The following is a 22,974-nucleotide window of genomic DNA, read 5'->3' on the forward strand; positions in this document are numbered from 1 at the left end:
GAGCTGGGTTCGTGCTCTGCTTGAACTCTCTGGTGTATTATTATGACTGCAATCAATAGTCTGCACCATTGTAGGATGTCAGCATTCGTCATTTTGTCAGTAGTGCATCTCAATCATGGCCCATTAATAGGTTATGCGTAATTACGCGGCTACAAAGAAAAATTCAAAGACAGAAACGTAGTGTTGTTAGGCTCTTATAAGTAAGCGAACTCCCCACATTGATTATGTAGACTACACATCCAATTTCATAGAAACAGAGGATAGCGGTCTACCGGTATTTTATTAAAACAAAGAGTGGACACACTATATGAATTAAATAAGTATTTCTTTCTCTCCATGCCCCCTGAGGTAGGTATCCAGCTATTGATAGTGGCGAATGCCAGCGGGCATTACAACAGCAAGCGGCCATCTGCCAGCCTAGCGAACTAGCAACCCCACCAGCTGCAGTCGCAAAACGCCCTACAAAGCAGGACATGCATGCAGCTTCTGACGTCTGCGGCCACACTGCGCTACAAAGCGTAGAAAAACCAAGAGCGGAAACAATGAGAATGAAGCCTATAGAAACAGCGTGGTTAGGGGACCAGTAAGTTTGCGAGGGCGTCTTTAAGTGTAGGTCCGTTCATTTTGTAGAAAGGGATAGTTTTGAGGATCATTTCTAAGCCAAAAAAATAAATAAAAGACTCATGCAGGGACAGTTCAATACCCCGACATGGCGGCAAGAAAAAGGAGAGAGCTTTTTACTATTTTGGAAACTAGCGCGGACACAGAAACTACCACGGTCTCCGACAATGAGGAGTCTCCACTTAATCTATCAGCCGATGTGAAGTGGTTTGAAATTCCTTTCAGAAAGCCAGACTCGGACGAGGAGGAGGAAGAAGAAGTACAGGACGACGGCGAGGGGGGGATTGAAGCCGCGGCGGAGACTGCAGACACGGCCAGTTTCATCGCAGAAGGCGGCTGTAATATTATTCTGGTCACTGGTAATGGAATCAAGCACGAGGAGGAGGAGTACGCAGAGGACTGTTTTTATTCTGCCTCCAACAACTGCTCTGACACCACGTCAAACGACTCGGATATTGATTTTTCTGATTTGGAGGAGGAGGAGCGCACGAGTTTTTTCAGCTTTGATGATGACTTGGATGAGGACTGCACTTCTCCCGACTTCTGGGGAGAGCCCGACCAGGTAATTTCAATAGAGCCATTCTCCGCTGTCAGTGGCCCTCAGCATTCGCTGGGGGATGATGCTGATAGCCGTGACTATTTCCGGTTACTCTTCCCAGATTCACTCTTTGAACACATGGTAGAACAAACAAACAATTACGCCCTCTATCGGCAAAGGAGGAGTGGGAAATCAGATCCTCACTGGCACCCCACTGACCTTAGGGAGATGAAAGCTTACATAGGTCTCAACATCCTCATGGGAATCAACCAGCTTCCTGACTCTGGCATGTACTGGGCCAGCGACATCTTCATCGGCAACGCCGGCTTCAAAAAGACAATGACAGCCAGGCGCTTCGAAAAGCTCACCCAGAACCTGCACCTCTGCGACCGCGAGTCGGAGCCGGGCCGCGGCGAGCGGGGCTACGACGCGCTCTTCAAGCTCCGCCCCCTGCTGGACGTGGTGGAGAACACCATGTGGGACGCGTACACGCCCAACCGCTGCCTGACCATCGACACGTGCGCCATCGCCGTCAAGGGCCGCTTCTCCTCCACCCAGTACATGCCCTCCAAGCCCCTGAAGAAAGGCCTGAAGGTGTGGATGCTGTGCGACTCGCGCTCCGGCTACTGCCACAGGGCCCGGATCTACGTGGGCAAGCCCAGCGAGGAGGGGGCGGCCACGGCCCTGAGTCATCGCGTGGTGACCTCCCTGGTCCGGGGGCTGGAGGGCCAGAACCACCACGTGTTCATGGACAGCTTCTTCACGTCCGTGCCCCTCCTCCAGAGGCTGCTTAGGGACGGCCTGTACGCCTGTGGCCCCACCCAGCCCTCCCGACGCGGGTACCCCGAGGTCCTCCGCCCCCGCAACGTCGGCAAGCTGGCGCCCGGAGAGTTCTACCAGTGCCAGCGCGGCAACCTGGTCGCCACGGTGACCCGGGACGCCAAGGTGGTCAGCTGCCTGTCGACCAACTCGGCGCCGGGGATTGTGGGGATCAGCCCGGGCCGGCAGCAGAGGGACGGGGAGGGCGACAGCGTGGATTCGGCGGGAGGGGGCGAGGCGTCGTACGCCGTACCTCGGCCCCTCCCCCTGCTGCTGTACCAGGAGAACATGCGGGGCGTGGACCTGTGCGACCAGCTGAGGGAATGCTACCAGGTGGGGCGGCCTTGCAAGAAGTGGTGGCGCTACTTCCTGTGGTTCTACGTCAACCTCTGCATCGTCAACGCCTACGTGGTCCTGAGGGAGAGCCGCGGGGGGGCGCCGCCGGCCGGCTTCAACGGGAAGCAGTTCACCCAGCGCCACTTCCGGGTGCGCCTGGCCCAGCAGCTGATCGGGGACTACCAGGGGGCCAGGGGCATGGAGCGGGCGGCGCGCAAACGCCACGCCGACTCGCCTATCGAGTACGGCCACCGGCTGGAGCGCATGTCGGAACGGTCGCGGCGCTGCCGGAACTGCACCAATAAGGGACTGCGCCACGAGAGCGTTTTCGGATGCAAGATATGCAACGTGCACCTGTGTCGAGGGGGTTGCTTCTCCGAGTTCCACAAATAAACCTTGTTTTCTAATCTTTACGTTGAGACATTTCAGCGTGTGTCAAAAGGATACATCGTGTTTTTTTTGTTTTTTTATACTTAAACAATTTATAAAATCCAAAGGTTGTCTCTTACTGGCGCACAGTATAGCCACACTTTATCCAAAGTAGAAGTAGTCTGTTCTAAGTTGTAGAATAGAATATGTATTATTGCACGAATGACTAGAGAAAAGAAACAGAAATACTGTAGTTCGTTTGCATTAGTAGAATGTTTTTTGGCATATTGCCTTTTTATAACACTGACAAACTTGCCTTGTGTCACACCTTTTTATACCATGAAAATGTGTCAATTTTTTATATGTACATGAGAAAAGCAAACGTTGAAGACATCTTTTCTGCACTTAACTTCATCAAATGTTTACTGTGGGAAGTTTATCTCTCCTTTTTTCCAAAATAAATACTTCTTGATGAGGTTCTTAATTCTCACACAGCTTGTGTATAAATCTGAAAGAACGGCCGTCTATGAACTGACGGATGGATGTGGGAAAGCGAGGCACGCTCTAATCACATCAAACAGGATTCACATTGGTTTACCAGGATTTAGATGTCTTCCATCTTGATTCGTCAAACCATGTACGTAAAGCTGTTTCCAGACCTTCAAGGGGGCACAGCTTGGAGCAATTACAGGGCAGAAAAAGCCCCCAAGTTTTCTCCCTGCCAGTGGACACTGTTGCCATTTGGGAGACACTCCAACCTCACCCCGACACAGCCATCTGTGAGACAGCCACCCCTTGGTGCTATACCCAGGAGTGGTGCTTGTCAGAGAGACCGGTTGGAGCGGAGAGGAAAGGTCAAAGAGAGAGGGGTGCTCTTAGCCAAGTCCTTCAACCGTATCCTCTTGTTCGAGAAGTCTCTCCAAGAGCTCTCCTCGAGAGATTAAACTAAGGTTGAAGAGAGGTTGTGTAGCGAAAACCACCTCGTTTATTCTCGTCTTTATTCCAAGAACATTGACGTGTTTATGTTGGGTAAAAGACAGTCATACTGACTTCCAGTTGAGAGTAACAGCGGAATCGTATCGTTTAAACTACAACCTTTAGTTCGGCACACTGTCATTATGGTGTTGTTGTCTGTAATGTTGACTGAGAGGCAGGCAGCCACGGTGCAGGAGGTGAAAGAGGGACCGCGGAGCCTGTCGTTAGTGCATGTTTTCATTGTTCAGACTGTCAGGCCCGGCCTCTCATGTGGGCTCATCTCTGGGGGGTTCTGTCTCTTCGCTTCTCCCTCGCTTCTCCTCTCCTCCCCCGGCTCAACCTCCCCTCCTCTGCTCCCCTGCCTCCTCTCTCTCTCTCTCTCTCTCTCTCTCTCTCTCTCTCTCTCTCTCTCTCTCTCTCTCTCTCTCTCTCTCTCCCTCTCCCTCTCCCTCTCCCTCTCCCTCTCCCTCTCCCTCTCCCTCTCCCTCTCTCTCTCTCTCTCTCTCTCTCTCTCTCTCTCTCTCTGCGTTCGGTTGCCTGCCTTTTTCCGGGCTCTGCTGTGCCATGCCACACACGCGTGCACACACACGCTCACACACATTTCTGCCATCCAATCTACCCTCCCTCCCTCACATTTCTCTCTCTCTTTCTCTTTCCCTTCTCGCTGCCGACCTGGTCTCTCTCTGCCTCCCTTCCAGTCTCTCCCTTCCCCTCTCTCTCTCTCTCTCGGCTGCTCTCTGCTGCTCCCCAGCTGGGAGAGGGTTAGTCAACTGGACGCCCCTCCCGCTGATCTGCGGGAGCCCCGCGGGGAGTCGCCATGGCAACCCCGACCGGCAAAGACAGGGAGTCGCCAGCAGGCCTGTACGGTTGTCATGGGTACTCTGGCTACGGGGGCGGGAGACGCCAGAGGCCACACCTCCCTCCCCAGCCCGTTCCAAAAGCAGGCTGGGGCTGAGGCTAGGGCTGGGGCTGAGGCTGGGGTTAAGGCTGGGGCTGAGGCTGAGGCTGGGGCATGCACAGGGAGCTCTGACTGTAGGCAGCGTGGTAACCAGGCAGGCTGTGCCTCAGTCGAGATCAGCCGTTATTAAAATAGACTGGCGACCAGACTTTCACATGTAGGCAGAAGAGGATAAAGGCAGTGTTAGCTCTGTAGAATTACCTTAGACCATAGTTTCGTTTCCCTACAGATAATGACACGCTCTTAGAATCTCGATGTCAAACATGCACATCCGTCCTACTGTTTTCTGGTTAGTAACCGGTGCGGTGCATTTGCCGTCATCACGACTCATCATTGTCGCCAGTGATCATCGACATTGTCGTTCCAGATGTTGTGTCATATGCGGCGACTGTGTTGTGGATGAGCACATGCACACCGGGGCGGGATGGGACCGCCTTCTCTGTGTTTACCACGCGGCTCACTTCCTGCCTTGTAGTGTCACGTTCATTACGCTCGCAGATCCACAGACTGCCCGGCGTGCTATTAGGACGACTAAAACTTGATCCAGTGGGCGTTTGGTGTTACAGGATGCTTCATAGACTCGGGTGGCCTCTAGAACCACGAACGGCCGTCGAGAAATCAATCGGAAATTTGAGCTGCTTCTAATCATCCCCCCCCCCCCTCCTTTCACCCCCTGCAGTCCTGCGTTCGGAAAACCAGTCCAGCATCAGTGCGTACAGGGTTTCGAAAGCTCCCAATTTGCACCGATTCCGGAAAAAGCGCACAGGCGCACACGGGTTCCTGCTCACATGTGTGGCTGAAAGGACTATGAACTTGTTATTGCTTTGGAGAAATGAGAGTTGCTCCCTAGCAGTTCCCCGCCTGCCTTAGTTAGGATGAACTTGAGAGTTAGGCCCCTGTGAATCTTTCTGCTGAGTCAGCAGAGCTTTCAGTGTGTGTCTGTGTGTGTGTGTGTGTTTCCACAGTGCTAGTGTCCCAGTTGCCTGATGTGAGGGTTTCAGCATGGAACTGCGCCATAAAATGTTCAGCAACACACTCTCCTTCTGGGAAGGGCTCCCTTAGTATCTGTCGAGAGCGTTGGCATGGTTTCACCCAGGACTTTTATTGGGTAACACATGTCATGTGAATCATGAATATGATTCTTTGTTTCTTTATTATAATTTTTACACGTTTGATGAGGTGTTTTTGGACGTGGATGATAGTGAGAATTTCCCTAGCCAGCCTGTCATTCATTTTACCATGAGCCGCATTGAGAGACTGTCTTGTAAAACAGTGTTATCTCTCAGTTATCCTATTTGCTCCTGTTTCCCTGAACCACCGGCAGTCAGGTAAGCCCCATATCACCCTTCACATCCATCCACCTGACATGCACCGTTCACACCTGATAAACAAACAAATGCAGACTTGAGGCAGCAGGAGTGCTAGCTTTGGGCCTTGTCTGTCTCAAAGGAATGAGTTGGACACCGAGATAGGCTCACATATTCGTTTATTGAATCTGTGCATTGCAGGGGAATCAGGATGTAGAGTCCAGCACTTCTTGTCCCTGTGACATCACACGACCATGCATACCTACAGCACAAGAACGTCAAGTCGACATGTTCATGAACAGCCTGATGTCGGTCGTGTTGGTCGGTTTGTTCGACTGGCTCCCCCCACCAACATACTGCCGCCATCTAGTGGACACAGGTTGTAGTGCAGTACAGTGCACTCGAGGTGGAGTTAACACAAATGACCTTTGATAAACGTCTTGGTTTGGGACAGTCATGGTTTCATCTCCTGGTATGTGCAGCACGCAGGAATCTGAAGCAGATTAACCTTATCTGGACCATCTAGATTTCTTCTTAGGTGCCTCCTGTGTTTTTGATTCATTTAGGAAAAGGACCAATGGTAGTACTATTTCCTGGTTTTTGGCCAGTGGTGCATCGAGAATAACCTATGAATAAAACACATTTATAATGAGTACTTTGCAGGAACCAAGAATCATGATCAAAATCATGAATAAACAAATGATACTATTTACATGTAAATGGACGCTTTTAATGTGGCTTAGGTAACGTTGACCTAGAGCTGTTTCAGTGTGCACTGTAAGGAGGTGATTTATGCCAGAGCTGCAAAACCGGTTTGACTGAAATCTGACCCAGAAGAGGGCCTCTAATGTATAGGGCGGGCCTCTAGAAAAGTGACGATAGATCACATGACATCTGCTTTTACCACGCAAGGGAAAGGTTCAGGTCTGGCTAAACCAGATGACAGTCAATTCCATTCACGGAAAACTTAAGTCATAGGATGCTGCGTCAATACCCGTCAACGGAAAAATATAGCGTACCATCAAAGAACGCAGCATCAATTCCTGTCCATGGAAAAACACTTGAAGTCAAAGGTTGTAGTGTCCACTTACAGACACCAGTTGGCATGGTGTCTGATGGCCTGTGTGTGTAATGTGTCCCACGATTATGTACCTTGAGTCTGTACTCCACCTTGATCAGGGAGCAGTTGAAAATGGTGGGATGGAGGTGGGAGGGGATGGTCAGGACTCGGGATACAGCAAGGCTGGAGGAGGCTGGGACAGGGTCACACGCTCCTAACTGGATCTCGTTAGTGCGGACGTTGCCCTTGGTCTCGGCTAAAAAGGTCTGCTTCTCATCCAGGTAGATTTTAGGGGTGACTGTACGCGTTGAGCTGTTGTGTACCTCGACCTGAACTTCAAACACCTCGCCTGCAAAAATGAGAAGGTTGTGTTACTTTCAATTTATGGAGGTCAAAATAAGTCACTCAAGCATTCAGTCGGAAAAACAAAATAATTGTAAAATGTTGTGCATGTCTTGGTTAGTACAATGCCAATCCCTCTTCTTCTTACTGTATGGATCTGATTACAATTCATCATGACCAAACTGACAATGTTATTTATGTAATTACCTTGAATGAAGCCCATTTTCTCAGAGGTTACATTCATTGTGACAATTCCAAAAGGAAGAAAAGACATCTTTGTTCCATGCTGAGGTTCCTGTATGAGCTCAGCCAGAAAGCAGAGTCATTATACCGTACAGAAACACACAGCATTACAATACAGTTTCGGGTGTAAAGTTAGAAAGCATTCCATACCTTAAGTCCTAGGATGGTGATGGGTAAGTCTGATTTCGAGACAAAGGGAAACTCTTTTTTGACTTTGTACACCATCCAAATCGTCCGAGTCAACTTTGCTTTCAGACTGTATGTGATTTGACCCCATTTCCCCTTAAAGGACGAGGGCATATTTCTGAGAAAACAAGTACTGTTATTTTATTTAGTCAGACAGAAATGATTGCTGTTACAAATGAATCAAAACTAAAAACAGCATCACACACTGATAAAATAGGACACATACGTTTTGGGTATCTGGAAAGTGAAAGGGTAAACATGTTTCCCAGGGCGTATGATCTCCGAGCCTACAAAGGTGGGGAGGACAGCAGAATTAGCACAGCATCCACTGTGCAGGTACAGTACTGGATACGGTCCACTGAGGACCATGCCACTGAACCTACCGTCTCCACCCCTCTCCTGCAAAATGATTTGCTCAAAACAAAAATATCTCTTCTTGTTGCAGTGGAGAACAGGACCTTGGCCATCTTGTTCCGTCCACGTGACCTCAGCCTTGCCCTTGATCTTGATCCAAAAACACTGCACTTTGGTTACTTTCGAAACTTTCACGGTGACCCGTCCAGAGAGTGTGTCGCCAGCAGAGAAAGTGCCTTGGCTGTTCATTGTGTCGTAGTCCAACTGGAACTGTTTGATTGTCATGGTAAGATGATCAGAAGAGCTGCTTCTAGAATAAATAATGATTCTCATACAGGTCCAGACACTGAGTCAGTGAATGTAGGTCATGTCATCTTGTCAAGGCTCCTTTGTGTTCTACTAACATCCATGCTAACTCACTACCGGAGGAGGTGACTCCAGGAAGTGTGTATCTGTGTCATGCATCATGTGATCAGGGGTACAGGTGTCCATTTCACAAGGGCAACCCAAGCAACACTACTTTACATCCCATTTGGGCTGTACCATGACTACCTACAGTAAATTAGAAACCCATAAATGACTAAACATATTATTATTTTGGTTGGCTGGATGTTTTTTTTGTCATTACACAAATGTTTGGCCCATAATGGTCAGTCCACATGATATTTGCCTTCCCCTTGAGTACGAACTTTAGTTTCATGAGAAATCATGAATACAATGCGGCCGGTGATTGCATCTCCCCTAGAAAACATATTTAATTCATTTTTCGAGTCGTACTCCACAGAAAAACTTGTAATTGTCGTACTGAAAATGTTTAATGCAAACAAAGGTATCACAATTGTATAGCGTAAAACTGAGTCTTTAAACCCCTTTCGCTGGGTGGCAACACACTTTGCCTTTATATTGTCTTTACACTTTCAACCTATGTGTCCCCCAACCCAAGTTCCACCCATGTGATTTTAGTTACAGAGGTCACCAGGTAAGGAAACAGATATTGTCACTAGCAATCTCTTTTTCCATGATCGAAGCTTATCTTATCACGTCCTTATGTTTTGAGTTGTAAACATACAGCTCATTCATAGTTAGTAAATAAGACCGTTGTTTTTAAGTTTTACCGAACCCTAATCCCAAATAACAATCATTCAACAATCAATTCATATATCATATCACTTGTTATGAATCCATACAAATTGTAAAGCTGTATTCAGTTATGCTTGATGACAACTTCAGGCTTATCAACAAGGCTGAACGTAATCTACTATGAACAGATAAATTATTTATTTTGTGCAAACATGCATTTATATCGTCCACGCCGGTATCTAGCATTTCAACACAAACATCAGTTCAGTAGGCTACAACACATGTGATACATATTTAATTAAATTAACTCCCACCAAATTTGAATATTCTACAATAAAAATATATTTGTTTTCACAAACCAAGAGTTACTGGGACAACATACACAAACTAGGTTTGGTGTGTAGTTCATTGCCTGAGAACATTTAGGATTAATTGGAGTTTCAAAACTTATTTACTTACTTATTTCATTATGATTTCTGTTCATAATCAAACAAGGATGGGTAAACAGATCCATAGCTTGGTGGGGGGGCAGAGGTGCCTGAGGCTGAAAATGCTGAGAACTGTGGGGCTGCTGGGAACTGTGGGGCTGCTGGGAACTGTGGGGCTGCTGGGAACTGTGGGGCTGTTGGGAACCCTGGTGCTCCTGGGTACTGCTGCCCTCCTGGGTACTGCTGCCCCCCTGAGAACTGTGAGGTTCCTGGGTACTGTGGAGCAGAAGGTGAGCTGTTCCATGAAGGCTGGTTTGGGTTCCCAAAGGAATCCACACCAAATCCTGGGTAAGGTGGAGGCAGATCCCCCTGACCAGGAGGAGCCTGGGCTGCAGGGAGGATGACCACAGGGAACTTGATCTCTGGGTCTGTAGCGTAGGGTACATCCAAGTAGACCTAGAGCAGACACAGGTCACGTACATAGATTATACAATTATTAACATGTTAGTCCTGTGTAATCTTGAAAACTGACCAAAATATTGTTGCATAAAAATAAATATTGTTGCATAAAAATAAATAAAACAGATACAGTATTTTTTTTTTTATTAAATGAAAAACTCAATAGCACAGAAATGGAAAAAGCCTTTGCTCTAGTTTCCAGGATGACACAGACTCTTAATGCTGTGTAACAGGTTTTACAATGACTAAATGACTAAATGTAATGTACAATCAATTGACTTCACTTCCATTCCCTCTCAATGTAAACAATGACAAACAGAAAAGGTTTATGTTAAGGTTACATTTGACATGAATGTTACATTGACTACCATGTAACTGATATTCTATCTATTTGTACTTACTGTAAATCGCTCTGGATAAGAGCGTCTGCTAAATTACTAAATGTAATCTATTGATACTATAGCTGGACAAAATGCCAGGCTTCTGGACTTCTGTCTATTCATTAGGATTCCTCCGGTAGGAAGAACCCTATTGTATCATTATTATTCTAGTAACATTTTTGTCCCAATAACTCATGGGTAAAACGTTTTTTAATTTGGCACATTGATACAACATGCCATTACTAATCCCCACACCAAGAATGGCCCACATTTGACCTTAGGGGGCGCCACAGTCCACGCCCAAAAGTAAAGATTTCAAAGTGAAATTGTTTGGTTGAATACTCACCCTGAGCCTGTACTCCACTTTGAGGATGCTGCAGTTGAGGATGGAAACACCAATGTCACGAGGGATGTGGAGGACCTTGGTGACGTTCTGATTAGTGCAAGGAGAGATTGGCTCTCCTTCTTCTTTCAGGACGTCTATAGTGTTGAGCCTCCTCTTTCCCCTTGCAAAGAAGCTGTGCTTCTGGTACAGTAAATATTTTGGCTTAATCTCACGACTAGAGTTGTTCTGAATGGCGGCCATCACTTTTAGGCCTTCTCCTGCAGAGAGAGTACAGCAAATATCTTCCAGTATTTTGGGTGGATGCATGTAATTCTGCAATTGTATTTGTAAACATGTCAATTATGTAACTGAACTGATAATACATTTACATTTAGTCATTTAGCGCTCTTATCCAGAACCATTTACAGTAAGTACAAGGACATTCCCCCTGAGGCAAGTAGGGTGAAGTGCCTTGCCCAAGGACGCAACGTCATTTTGACACAGCCGGGAATCGAACGAGCGACCTTCTGATTACTAGCCCGATTCCCTAACCACTCAGCCACCTGACACCTGATAATATTGTAAGCGGTGTTCTCTCTGGTGCTGCATGCACAAAAGTTCACCAGCAAATGTTTGCTTCAGCAGTGTTCAATAGAATATTTGTGTATGTGAAATCCCAGAGGTCAAAAGACAATCATTCACCAGTTATAGGTTTGGAATGTTAACCAGATTAAACCTAACAATTTACGTTCCACCGTTTCGACACTGGGCCTTTCTTATCATAGCAGTGAATGTTCTTGTGCACAAACTTTAGACTCAAATGATAATCTCAATCTCGAATAGTGTTTTTTAAACGACTTCCCCACCACAATGCAAGTGTTGTACACAACTACATTCAACTGAATGTGAAACGGATGGTAAAAGGCGGGGAGTATTAGTTTGTGTTTCGTGAGTTCTGCTCCTCACCTTGGTAGTAACCCATCCTCTCAAGGTTGATGTCCATGGACACTGTGCCTGAGGTGAAGAACGTCATCTTCTTATCCTTTGAGCCATGCTGAGGACTCTGGGATGAATCACAACAGAACAGTAATATTAGTAATACAAACTGTGTGCGTGCGTGTGTTTGCGTACGTGTGGTTTTGAGAAGAACATACCAGTATCCCCGGGATGCTGTTGATGTTAGTCTTAGAGACAAAGTTGAACTCTATTACAGCTGTGCTGTCAATCCTCATTGATCTGCTCAACCTGGCTTCCAGTATGTAGATAACTTTACCTACGCTGCCCTTGAATGAGCTTGGCATCTCTCTGGTACGAAAGAAAAAATATGAATAAATAGGTATAAAGGTCCCCAAGCCTAGATTACACTCCCTATCCATGGCAAATGATGCTTTGACGAATCGGTAACAGCAGATATAGAAACACTGCACATACGTAGTTACAGACAATAATTATTTTAACTCCATCTTGGTGTGTCTGCACAATCTTACTGTTGAGGGATCTGGAAGGTGAACGGATACACATGGCACCCTGGAACTACCACATTACAATCTGAAAAGTACAAGATATTCAACGAGGCTATGTTGTTTTAGCATTTCAAATTTGCCTATTTGAAGGCAAGCTTGACCTTTTACGCCTAGTAGTGTTGGGGTGGAACAGTGTACTGCAAGCAATATAAACACCATGTTAAATTAACTTACATGCTTGTCCACTTTGTCCCGTTACTAGGGTTTGATAGTCACTTCCTGGGGAGAGAACAATAGCGGGTTGACACAAATGATCCGTTTCACTTGTGCCAAAATGTATGAATGTGTTTACAGAATTTAAATATTAATAAAACATAGATGCAAAACATAAATCCGGACAATCTGTACAGAAGGTGACTTCTTACAACGTCGGCTACCTACCTTGTCCCTTTTGCTCTTGAATTATGAATTGTTTCATACTAAAGTACTTTTCTTTAGCATGGTATGTCGTAGTATTTTTGCCATGCTTCTCTGTCCACCGAACTTGCGCCTTCCCTTTGGCTTTGATTGACAGAGAATTGATCGTGCAGTCCTTTGCTAATTCTACTGAAATCCGTCCCGAAATATAATCTCCGCTTGAAAAGGTTTTGCTTTCATTTATGGGATCATATAACACAGAAATGTTTTTTACAGTCGACAACATGTTCGAAGCAAAGAATATCTATATAAAATTGAAGAGGTTTTCTTTGACAGTTAATGCTTGGTCTCCAAGTCTAAACCCACATGGGCGTGCCGCAGAAAACCAACTCATGAACCCTCCCTACTACAGGAAGTCCAATTGTAAAGTCAAATATTAACTAAGTTTGTTTGTCTGGCCATATCATATCATAATGATCAAGTGAATTGTGCGACTTAATGTCGGCTAGAGCGGTTTAACACTTTAAAGCTCGTAAAGAAGTTCGTAAAGAAATTGACTGTCTTTAGTAATGTTGAAAGGCCGTCCCGCCGTGTATGCATGGAGACGACATGGTCTTGTGATTCTGAATGAGGAACACATGAAAGTAAATTACATATAGACTAACCCACTGATTCCGTTTCCAATGTCGCTCCCTACAGGTGTGCGACAGTCCTTTTCCAAACTTCGTTTGTTGATTAAAGCCTACATGAACTATGATAATTCATTTTAGAAATACCTGAATGGGATTGTAAATAAGCGTGTATAGTTTAATGCTTAAAATAGTCTTCCAGGAAAACCTGTTTTTTCTGATATAGTAAACACTCAATTATTTGCATGTTTTAAAAACAATCAGTTGCATTATGAACATTGACAAACAAAAAGGTGGGAAGCCTTGACGTATATGAAATATAATATACTCTGATATACAAGATGAAATACTCAAACATAAATGGCAGCATATTTCTGACAAAATGTGACATCTTGAGATCAATGGTTTGTCCATTTGTGTTTCACAATGTATAGATGATAACACTACAGTCAGTGTTAACACAAAATTTAAAAGGATTTGATGTTTGACAAAATGTCTGAACATATAGGTATGAATTGTACTATAACACTCGACTATTATCAGACTGACATACTGGACCACTGCAGTGGTGAAGAGTGGGAGAACCACCTTGTTGAGGGTGTCTGTCATTCTCAGAAACCAAATAAAAATGTATTTGCATAGCCCTTTTTACAAGCAATGTCACAGAGGGCTTCACATACACCTATAGAACTGCCCCTCAACCAACCTAAACCGTCAGGAAGACAAGGAAAAAGTCCCAGAAAAACTCACTAGAGGAGAAAGAGTGGAAAAAACCTTGGGAGGAGCATCCAGTCCAGGATCATCCAGTCCCACTAAAAAGTTAGCCAATTTTTAACTCTGTAGACTTTTGGCAGAAGTAAAGATGCATAGCTGATTCTATGGCCAATGTGAAGAAAACTTGTTGCACAAAATGTAATAAACCTGCATGGGGAAGTATTTAAAGACACACCAGCTGACCAATTGAAGGAGAATGGCATCACTGATGACATGTGGTGTGTCACAGTACCCATGCAACCATACAATCTAGTGTTTGTGCTTAGTATACGGGTATTGGGATGCACATAGGCCGATACACTAGAGTCCTGTGAAGTGTCAGATGCATGGAAAAACAAGATGGTTGCCTTTTCCAAAAATAGGAGACTTTTTTTTCAAAATAATAGTTGATTTGTGGCGAGGCAAAGTAGTTTGTACACGGGATAAGATTAAAAAGTGATATGCCGTTCAGATTCCCTTAGAACTACCATGTGACTTCCGAAAGCTAAAACAAACTTCAGACCAGATGGAAGATTGCTGTGCAATTTAGGAAGTCAAACAGTGAGTGGGCGTCGCACCTCGTTCATGTTCGGAAAGCATCTGTTGAAATCAGAAAATGTAGACTTTCAGTGGCTCAACACGAGAACGTAAATAAAATAAAAAGTACTGACAAGCAGATGCACAAGCATGATTAGGGAGAAACTATCTGTTCAGCACAAAGGGCCCTAACTCAGGACTCCATGAGGGCCCTAACTCAGGACTCTATGAGGGGCTGTGACAGAAATTTTGGGCCTATGTACAATAAATGTGTTTTAGGAGAGGTTTACAGTTGGTTAAGTAGCTTGATACAATGAATGTTGATTAAACTCCATTTGGTAGAGATGCCACCTGTAGTTTTATGACACCTAACTAGGAGACGTGAAGTCTAAGAGACGGGAAGTCTGGGTGACTTGAGAGAGTTCTTGTCACCTGGGGGGAAGAGACAGTTGGTCTGAAGACAATGTGGATTCAACTGTATTGTTCTAAGGATTTAAACAATGACAGAAGAGATTTGGTATAGCTGCATGTCTGTAGGATGGACCAATGACTTTTGAGAACTGTTGTATCTATAAAATGGTCTGTTGAAGAATGTTCTGGGGGGTTCAGGGCCATCAGCTGGGTAGTGCTGGTGGGCTGGATTCTCCCGGTTCCATTTTAGAATGCTAGATGGAGCTGTATAGAATTGTCTTTGTGTTATTGTCTTATGTTTGTGTGTCGATGAAGTTATGTTGATAACGTTATTATGTTCAAATCTACGTCAAATAAACATTAACTCTGTACTTCACCCGACTTCAGCTTAAACGATTGATTCTCTCAAAAACTTCCACGACAGTTTTGGTGGGGGCACTAGGATGTTCATTGAGATCCGACCTGGACTCGTGAGTGGCAAGAACGGGATTCTTCCTCAGGGTCAGGTGATTCGATGCAGCATTTTGAACAGGGGAAAGTGGTGAGTTACTGAGATCGATTACTTTGAGCGAAGTTATGGTGAGGTTAAAGTTATTGTTGAATTTGATGGGGTTTTGTTTGAATGGTACAATTTTAGTCCGATAAATAGATGTGCAATTCTATCTGTGATATTGCTACATTCCTACTGTAAATCCTCTGTGTTTAGTCTTTGAGTAGTTCAAAGATGCAGTTGTGGTCTGTGTTTAGTCTTTGTGTAGTTCAAAGATGCAGATGGCCAGTTTATTTCTTGCTGCGCCAGTTGTCATATGCATAGTGCATATGGTTGTCCATCCATGGGTGTGTGGATGAGTGTATGGGTAATGTGGAATGTTCTCGAAACTCACAGTGGATCCTGATCTGTAAATGGATTGGTTGAAATTGTCATATCTAGTTACCGATTTTTTTCTTTCTCACAAATACATGTTATTGCGATATTTTGGAATTGTATGAGCTATCTATTGAAGTCATGTAATTACTAAGTATACTAATACATGTTAAAGGGTTCGAGGCCCGTTGCGTTGAAGTCGTACAAAGGATCTTGAGTCCCATTAGGGGTTACGAGTTCTGCATTAGTTTATTGCTACTGAGATGTGTGTGTTATGATTAATTCTAAGTCTGGTGGTAGACAAATACATGGCAAACATTTGTTAATAAATCCTAACCAAATGGGCGAGTTGCAGATTGCCGACCAGGATTTGGATGTATGTGTAAACGGCTAATTTGATGTGGAGTTTTCTATGTAGAATTTGAATCCCGACTTCTCTTTTATGTGAGGAAAGAGAAGTTAAAGAAAAAGTGAGGAAATTGTATAAGTTTGTCTTTTGTGTTAAATGTTTGTTTGAAACAACGAGGAGTATAAGATAAGAAAATAACTAATCCATAAAAATACACATAATTTTTTCTTCCGAATGTGCTAGTCCGCCGTCTGTTAAATAATGTCTGCAAAAATTGCCAGAAAGACAGCGCTTGGATCGGAAAGATCAAGGCTGTGGTTTCGTGAGTGTCCTGAAAGACAGGAAGAATGGCAACCGCATTTGTCACAGTTTACAGACAGAATCAGCAGCGACGGTGGCGGGTATGTGCAAGCGAAGGAATTGCAGTTTCAAAATTGATACAACGGAAGGGTAATTGCCTAACACATGCGCGCACGCAACAAGAGACGACTACTACACTATGACATTTTGTATCCTGATTAGGAGTTGTATTGAAGCTAGATTTTTTTGTTTTTAAAGAACTGTTTACTACTGTTGGTTGACATTAATTGTACAAAAAGAAAAAGTGTGGGAATGTGACAGAAATTTTGGGCCTATGTACAATAAATGTGTTTTAGGAGAGGTTTACAGTTGGTTAAGTAGCTTGATACAATGAATGTTGATTAAACTCCATTTGGTAGAGATGCCACCTGTAGTTTTATGACACCTAACTAGGAGACGTGAAGTCTAAGAGACGGGAAGTCTGGGTGACTTGAGAGAGTTCTTGTCACCTGGGGGGAAGAGAAAGTTGGTCTGAAGACAATGTGGATTCAACTGTATTGTTCTAAGGATTTAAACAATGACAGAAGAGATTTGGTATAGCTGCATGTCTGTAGGATGGACCAATGACTTTTGAGAACTGTTGTATCTATAAAATGGTCTGTTGAAGAATGTTCTGGGGGGTTCAGGGCCATCAGCTGGGTAGTGCTGGTGGGCTGGATTCTCCCGGTTCCATTTTAGAATGCTAGATGGAGCTGTATAGAATTGTCTTTGTGTTATTGTCTTATGTTTGTGTGTCGATGAAGTTATGTTGATAACGTTATTATGTTCAAATCTACGTCAAATAAACATTAACTCTGTACTTCACCCGACTTCAGCTTAAACGATTGATTCTCTCAAAAACTTCCACGACAGGGCCTAGTACTGTTGTTTGAGCATGCCCGGATGGACCACGTTCTGGTGTAACAGTCCTGCTAAATTCACAAGACTTATGTTAATATTCAGAGATTGAAACTTTATTAAGATGACCACAAGGCACTTGAGTATCTGGAACTGCTCTTCAGTGGTCAAGCTAACAACAACCTTAAACTTGCCCCGAATAAATGTGATTTTCAGTGACATTTTTGTATGATAATACAAATATATATTTATTTTGTACATGCATACACTTTCATATAGTCGACGGTATTTTGAATTCCATCACAAACATCAGTTCTGAGACGTACCTTAACCCTTGTGTTATCTTCGGGTCATTCTGACCCATCAGTCATTGTGACCCACCATCGTATTGCGACAACTTTACCGCATACAAAAACAAAGTGAAGCATTTTCTTTTAACCGTTGGGCTGTCTTAGACCCCCCACATTGCGAAGGTTAAAATAAAATTATTTTTATTTGTTTTTGTATTGGGTAAAATTGGGTAAACACAACGATGGTTCGTTATGAACCTTTGGGTCATGTGACCCGAAGGCAGCACAAGGGTTAACATAGCACCTACAGCATGTTATACATATTGAATAGGAATATTATGAAAATAACCCAAAACTAACCCTAACCCAAATTTGAACACAAACCAAGAGTTACAACATACACAAACTAGTGTTTATGAGATGAAATTAAAACAATGAGATATAAACAGTGAGATTCACTGATGTATAAAAGCAAATAGCGTATTTTTCGGACTATAAATTGCTCCGGAGTATAAGTCGCATCAGTCAAAAAATGCGTCATGAAGACGAAAATTGTTTCTTTGTGCCGCCTCGCATTCCTGTATAAAAGGCACAAACAAGGAATGGGGAATCATTCTTGTACTGGCACCATTACACCAGCAGAGGTGGTCACCAACGTCGTGCCTCGGATTCCTGAACACCGGCGTGCTATCGAAAATGAGGAGTCAGATGGCTGAGCGGTTAGGAAATCGGGCTATTAATCAGAAGGTTGCCGGTTCGGTTCCCGGCCATGGAAAATGACGTTGGGCAAGGCACTTCACCCTACTTGCCTCGGGGAGATGTAAGTTGCTCTGGATAAGGGCGTCCGCTAAATGACTAAATGTAAAATCACACACAAGGCGGTATTATACCGGCTTTGTTTGGTTTAGTGTTAACAAGCAAAGCCGGCATAATGAGGGGGCTTTTTTGCCGCAATATTGTGTGAGCAGTGTTTATGAAGGGTAAAAAAGTACCTATTTCATTATGATTTATGTTCATAATCAAACAAGGATGGGTAAACGGATCCATAGCTTGGTGGGGGTCCAGAGGTGCCTGAGGCTGAAGCTGCTGGGAACTCTGGGGCTGTTGGGAACTGTGGGGCTGCTGGGAACTGTGGGGCTGCTGGGAACTGTGGGGCTGCTGGGAACTGTGGGGCTGCTGGGAACTGTGGGGCTGCTGGGAACTGTGGGGCTGCTGGGAACTGTGGGGCTGCTGGGAACTGTGGGGCTGCTGGGAACTGTGGGGCTGCTGGGAACTGTGGGGCTGTTGGGAACTGTGGGGCTGCTAGGAACTCTGGGGCTGCTGGGAACTGTGGGGCTGCTGGGAACTGTGGGGCTGCTGGGAACTGTGGGGCTGCTGGGAACTGTGGGGCTGATGAGAACACCAGTGCTCCTGGGATCTGCTGCCCTCCTGGGTTCTGCTGCCCTGCTGGGAACTGCTTCCCTGCTGGGTACTGTGAGGCTCCTGGGTACTGTGAGGCTCCTGGGTACTGTGGAGCAGAAGGTGAGCTGTTCCATGAAGGCTGGTTTGGGTTCCCAAAGGAATCCACACCAAATCCTGGGTAAGGTGGAGGCAGATCCCCCTGACCAGGAGGAGCCTGGGCTGCAGGGAGGATGACCACAGGGAACTTGATCTTTGGGTCTGTAGCGTAGGGTACATCCAAGTAGACCTAGAGCAGACACAGATGACTTATGTTCACTTAGGTCACATGGGATTTTGGGTCAAGAAAAGCATGTTGTAAATTAAATTCATTATTATCCTGTATCCCATTTTTATACATGATAAAAATCTGCCACAAGGCAAAATCAGCCCCTGCCCTCACTGCCACATGTTTACAATAGTTTTAACTAAGCGCAGCTAGTTCAGGCAGGGCAATCGGGCAGCGCGCGTCATCCGCTCATTACCACACCTGTGTTAGCCAGCACAAGCCCATTGGGCCACGTTCCGATAAGACGGCATTAAAAGGCCGCGCGGATACGCACACACACGCACACACTCAGCCCAGTTGTTGTATGATCAGTGCTGCTGCCACCCTCCACCGTCCCCTTCTCCCCCATGCCGTCTGTATGTTGTTTCCACCAGGGGCATTATGTCTCTGTTGCTCCCTGCCTCATATGTCATGTATGTATGTATGTATGTATGTGTTGCATCGAGGAGGCAGGGAGTGCTTCCCTTAGATCATCCACTCCGCCAAAGTCAAAACCTACATGTCCATGTCATGTAACAATAAATGCTCGAATCTAATATGTGATTGTCTTGACTGAACTATATTACATTACTTTTCATTAATATATTTATTTATTATGTCTTGCTATGAGCATATCCTGTGTTTCTTTTCTATATGACCCCCCCCCCCCTGCATAATTGTTTGGTGAAACCAGCACCCCTCCTTTAGTTGTATGTGCCTGCAATTGCTCATTCTGGGTCTATGAGCTGTGCCAACCAAAACCTAGCAATTCGGTGTCACAGGTGGGAAATACTTGATGAGTGGAACTACTGAGAAGTGGAACTACTGAGAAGTGGAACTACTGAGAAGTGGCTTTAATGTTTACTGTTTAATCAACTGTTACATTCACAAAACAATCTAGGGGGCAGGTGTTGTTAATATAACCTACATGTAAAGTCTTGCTGGAAAGATCTCAAGGAGAAACGGTTATATTTTACCAAGCATTTCAAAGTGATCAACAGCAACGTTTTGTGGACAAGAGTATTAGTACTATGGTTTCTTTGAAATACGTTTGTGTTGTGTGGGGCAGAACCCCCAGAGGGCCTCATATAACAGACTTGTTTGGTCGAATACTCACCCTGAGTCTGTGCTCCACTTTGAGGATGCTGCAGTTGAGGATGGAAACACCAATGTCAGGAGGGATGTTGAGGACCTTGGTGACGTTCTTATTAGTGGAAGGAGAGATTGGCTCTCCTTCTTCTTTCAGGATGTCTTTGGTGTTGAGCCTCCTCTTTCCCCTTGCAAAGAAGCTGTGCTTCTGGTACAGTAAATATTTTGGCTTAATCTCACGACTGGAGTTGTTCTGAATGGCGGCCATCACTTTTAGGCCTTCTCCTGCAGAGAGAGTACAGCAAATATCTTCCAATAGATCTTTGAAATAAATATAACACTGTAATTGTACTTCAATGTGAGTAAATGATGTAATTGAACTAATAATGGAGGCATTTGTGCTCTCTAGAGCTGCATGTTTACATTTAGTAATTTAGCAGACGCTCTTATTCTTATTCTTGTTTACATGGAAATGTTTGGTTCAGCCACTCAGTGTTCAGTAGAATATTTGTGTATGGAAAATCCCAATTAAGAGACAATCAGTTGTAGATTTGGAATGTTGACTAGATTAAGCCCAACAATTTACTATCAAACATTTCAACACTGGGCCTTTCTTATTGCATTGGATAAAAACATCTGCTACATGAATCAAATGTAAAAATATAAGTGTATATAGTTGATGTGTCACTCTTCACCTTGGTAGTAACCCATCCTCTCAAGGTTGATGTCCATGGCCACTGTGCCTGAGGTGAAGAACTTCATCTTCTTATCCTTTGAGCCATGTTGAGGACTCTGGGATGAATCACAACAGAACAGTAATATTAGTAATACAAACTGTGTGTGTGTGTGAGTAGTTTGAATAAAAACATACCATTATTTCAGGGATGCTGTTGATGTTAGTCTTTGAGAAAAAGGTGAACTCTGTTACAGCTTTGCTGTCAATCCTCATTGATCTGCTCAACCTGGCTTCCAGTATGTAAATAATTTTACCTGTGCTGCTGTTGAAGGAGCATGGCATCTCTCTGGTAGGAAAGAAAAAAGATGAACAAATGGTGTCTTCCAAGCCTAGATTTACACCTACTATCCATGGCAATTTATGCTTTGACGAGTTGGTAACAGCAGATAGAAACAATATACATAGACAATGGCCGGGTTTCCCAGATTCGTTAAGAAGCTCTTAGAACGTTCCAAAGAAGCTCTTAGCGTTAAGAGCTTCTTAACGAATCTGGGAAACCCGGCCAATACCGGTAATTGTTTTAACTCCATCTTGGTATATTTTCAATCTTACTGTGGAGGGATCTGGAATGTGAATGGATACACATGGCACCCTGGAGCTAGCACATTGCAATCTGAAAAATACAATAAATAAAAAAAATCTCCAATCATTTTGACTCAATTTTCTAAATATAATAACTTCTCTGAAAATCTCTGAACAAGTATTTTCTTGTTCATGCCAGATTCGATTTTTCGGCCAGTAAGACGAGCTCACACAATGACAAAAAACAAACGAAATAAAAGGAACTTACTGTTTTTAGTGAGTTACTTTTTCTTTTTCAGACATGCAATTCAGCTGTGATGCTAATTGAGATAACAGTCTCCTTTTAGCTTAATTAATTGTCCTTTTACGCATAGGCTATCGTATGTTGTTGTGCGGTGGTGTGGGCTGTAATCAAAACACCATACTATTTTTCACTTACATGCTTTTCCACTTTCATCCGTTGTTACGGTTTGATAGTCACTTCCTGGGGAGAAAGCAACAGCGTGTTGAGAATTAAAAAAATAGTTTTCACCTGTAGGCCTATGAGGCTATATTTTTCTTCGGATTAGGCTACTTATCAGTGCATACCTTCTTCCCTTTCCTCTTGAATGATAAAATGTTTCATACTAAAGTACTTGTCTTTAGCATGGTACACTACAGTAGTTTGACCATGTCTCTCTGTCCACAAAACTTCTGCCTTCCCTTTGGCTTTAATTGACAGAGATTTGATCGTGCAGTCCTTTGCTAATTCTACTGTTATCCGTCCCGAAATAGAATCTCCGCTGGAAAAGGTGTTAGTTTCATTGATGGCATCATATGTCACTGAAATATTTTTCACAGTCGACATGTTCGAAGAGGAAAACGAAAACAAATGTTGTCTTTGAAAGTCTTCTGGGAAGTATAGTCTAACCGTGGGCGTGGCGCAGAAAATGTAACGACCCCGAACGGCATAGGCAGGCCAATCATAGAGCAATTCAATAACTAAGTCAGTATGGCTGGCTCTTTCAAATCATAAAAATAAAATGCAAGCTAATGACTTGACTAATGACTCTGGCTGGAGCGGTTTAACGCTTTAGATTGAAGTTCGTAACACTTTGACTAGGCTATATTGAAAGGCCACGCCCCGCCAGATAAGGATATGGCATTAAGATTTTGACGGAGTTTCCAATGACGGTAAATTACGGTACCCGTTATCCACCCATTGACATCATGTCTATGTATCTATCTGAAT

The 22,974-nt window shown here is 44.3% G+C and overlaps 4 protein-coding genes across 5 annotated transcripts; 1 reads left to right on the forward strand and 3 right to left on the reverse strand.

Annotated features, from left to right (window-relative positions):
- Positions 1–709: 709 nt before the first annotated feature.
- Positions 710–2,707, forward strand: LOC134014910 (piggyBac transposable element-derived protein 4-like). The gene has a single exon (XM_062454090.1). It carries the CDS (start codon positions 710–712, stop codon positions 2,705–2,707), a length of 1,998 nt encoding a protein of 665 aa, XP_062310074.1.
- A 3,388-nt stretch (positions 2,708–6,095) lies between these two features.
- On the reverse strand, positions 6,096–8,719 carry LOC134015115 (arrestin domain-containing protein 3-like). Of its 2 annotated transcripts, none has more exons than XM_062454456.1 (6): positions 8,138–8,719; positions 7,981–8,041; positions 7,719–7,872; positions 7,533–7,620; positions 7,076–7,332; positions 6,096–6,549 (listed from the first exon to the last, which is right to left on the reverse strand). In XM_062454456.1, the coding sequence occupies exons 1-6, from the start codon at positions 8,439–8,441 to the stop codon at positions 6,433–6,435; spliced, it is 981 nt and encodes a 326-aa protein (XP_062310440.1). In that variant the 5' UTR covers positions 8,442–8,719; the 3' UTR covers positions 6,096–6,432. The 2 variants fall into 2 exon arrangements, with proteins under 2 accessions (XP_062310440.1, XP_062310439.1); XM_062454455.1 differs by having other exon boundaries at positions 7,533–7,629.
- Positions 8,720–8,828: 109 nt separating this feature from the next.
- On the reverse strand, positions 8,829–12,992 carry LOC134015114 (arrestin domain-containing protein 3-like). The gene is made up of 7 exons (XM_062454454.1): positions 12,685–12,992; positions 12,478–12,522; positions 12,268–12,328; positions 11,935–12,085; positions 11,747–11,843; positions 10,802–11,058; positions 8,829–10,072 (listed from the first exon to the last, which is right to left on the reverse strand). The coding sequence occupies exons 1-7, from the start codon at positions 12,944–12,946 to the stop codon at positions 9,656–9,658; spliced, it is 1,290 nt and encodes a 429-aa protein (XP_062310438.1). The 5' UTR covers positions 12,947–12,992; the 3' UTR covers positions 8,829–9,655.
- A 4,550-nt stretch (positions 12,993–17,542) lies between these two features.
- LOC134015113 (arrestin domain-containing protein 3-like) lies at positions 17,543–22,824 on the reverse strand. The gene is made up of 7 exons (XM_062454453.1): positions 22,332–22,824; positions 22,183–22,227; positions 21,774–21,834; positions 21,357–21,507; positions 21,181–21,277; positions 20,514–20,770; positions 17,543–19,378 (listed from the first exon to the last, which is right to left on the reverse strand). The coding sequence occupies exons 1-7, from the start codon at positions 22,588–22,590 to the stop codon at positions 18,692–18,694; spliced, it is 1,557 nt and encodes a 518-aa protein (XP_062310437.1). The 5' UTR covers positions 22,591–22,824; the 3' UTR covers positions 17,543–18,691.
- Between the last annotated feature and the right edge of the window lie 150 nt (positions 22,825–22,974).

This window comes from Osmerus eperlanus, chromosome 28, assembly GCF_963692335.1.
Source record: "Osmerus eperlanus chromosome 28, fOsmEpe2.1, whole genome shotgun sequence".
Taxonomy (NCBI): Eukaryota; Metazoa; Chordata; class Actinopteri; order Osmeriformes; family Osmeridae; genus Osmerus; species Osmerus eperlanus.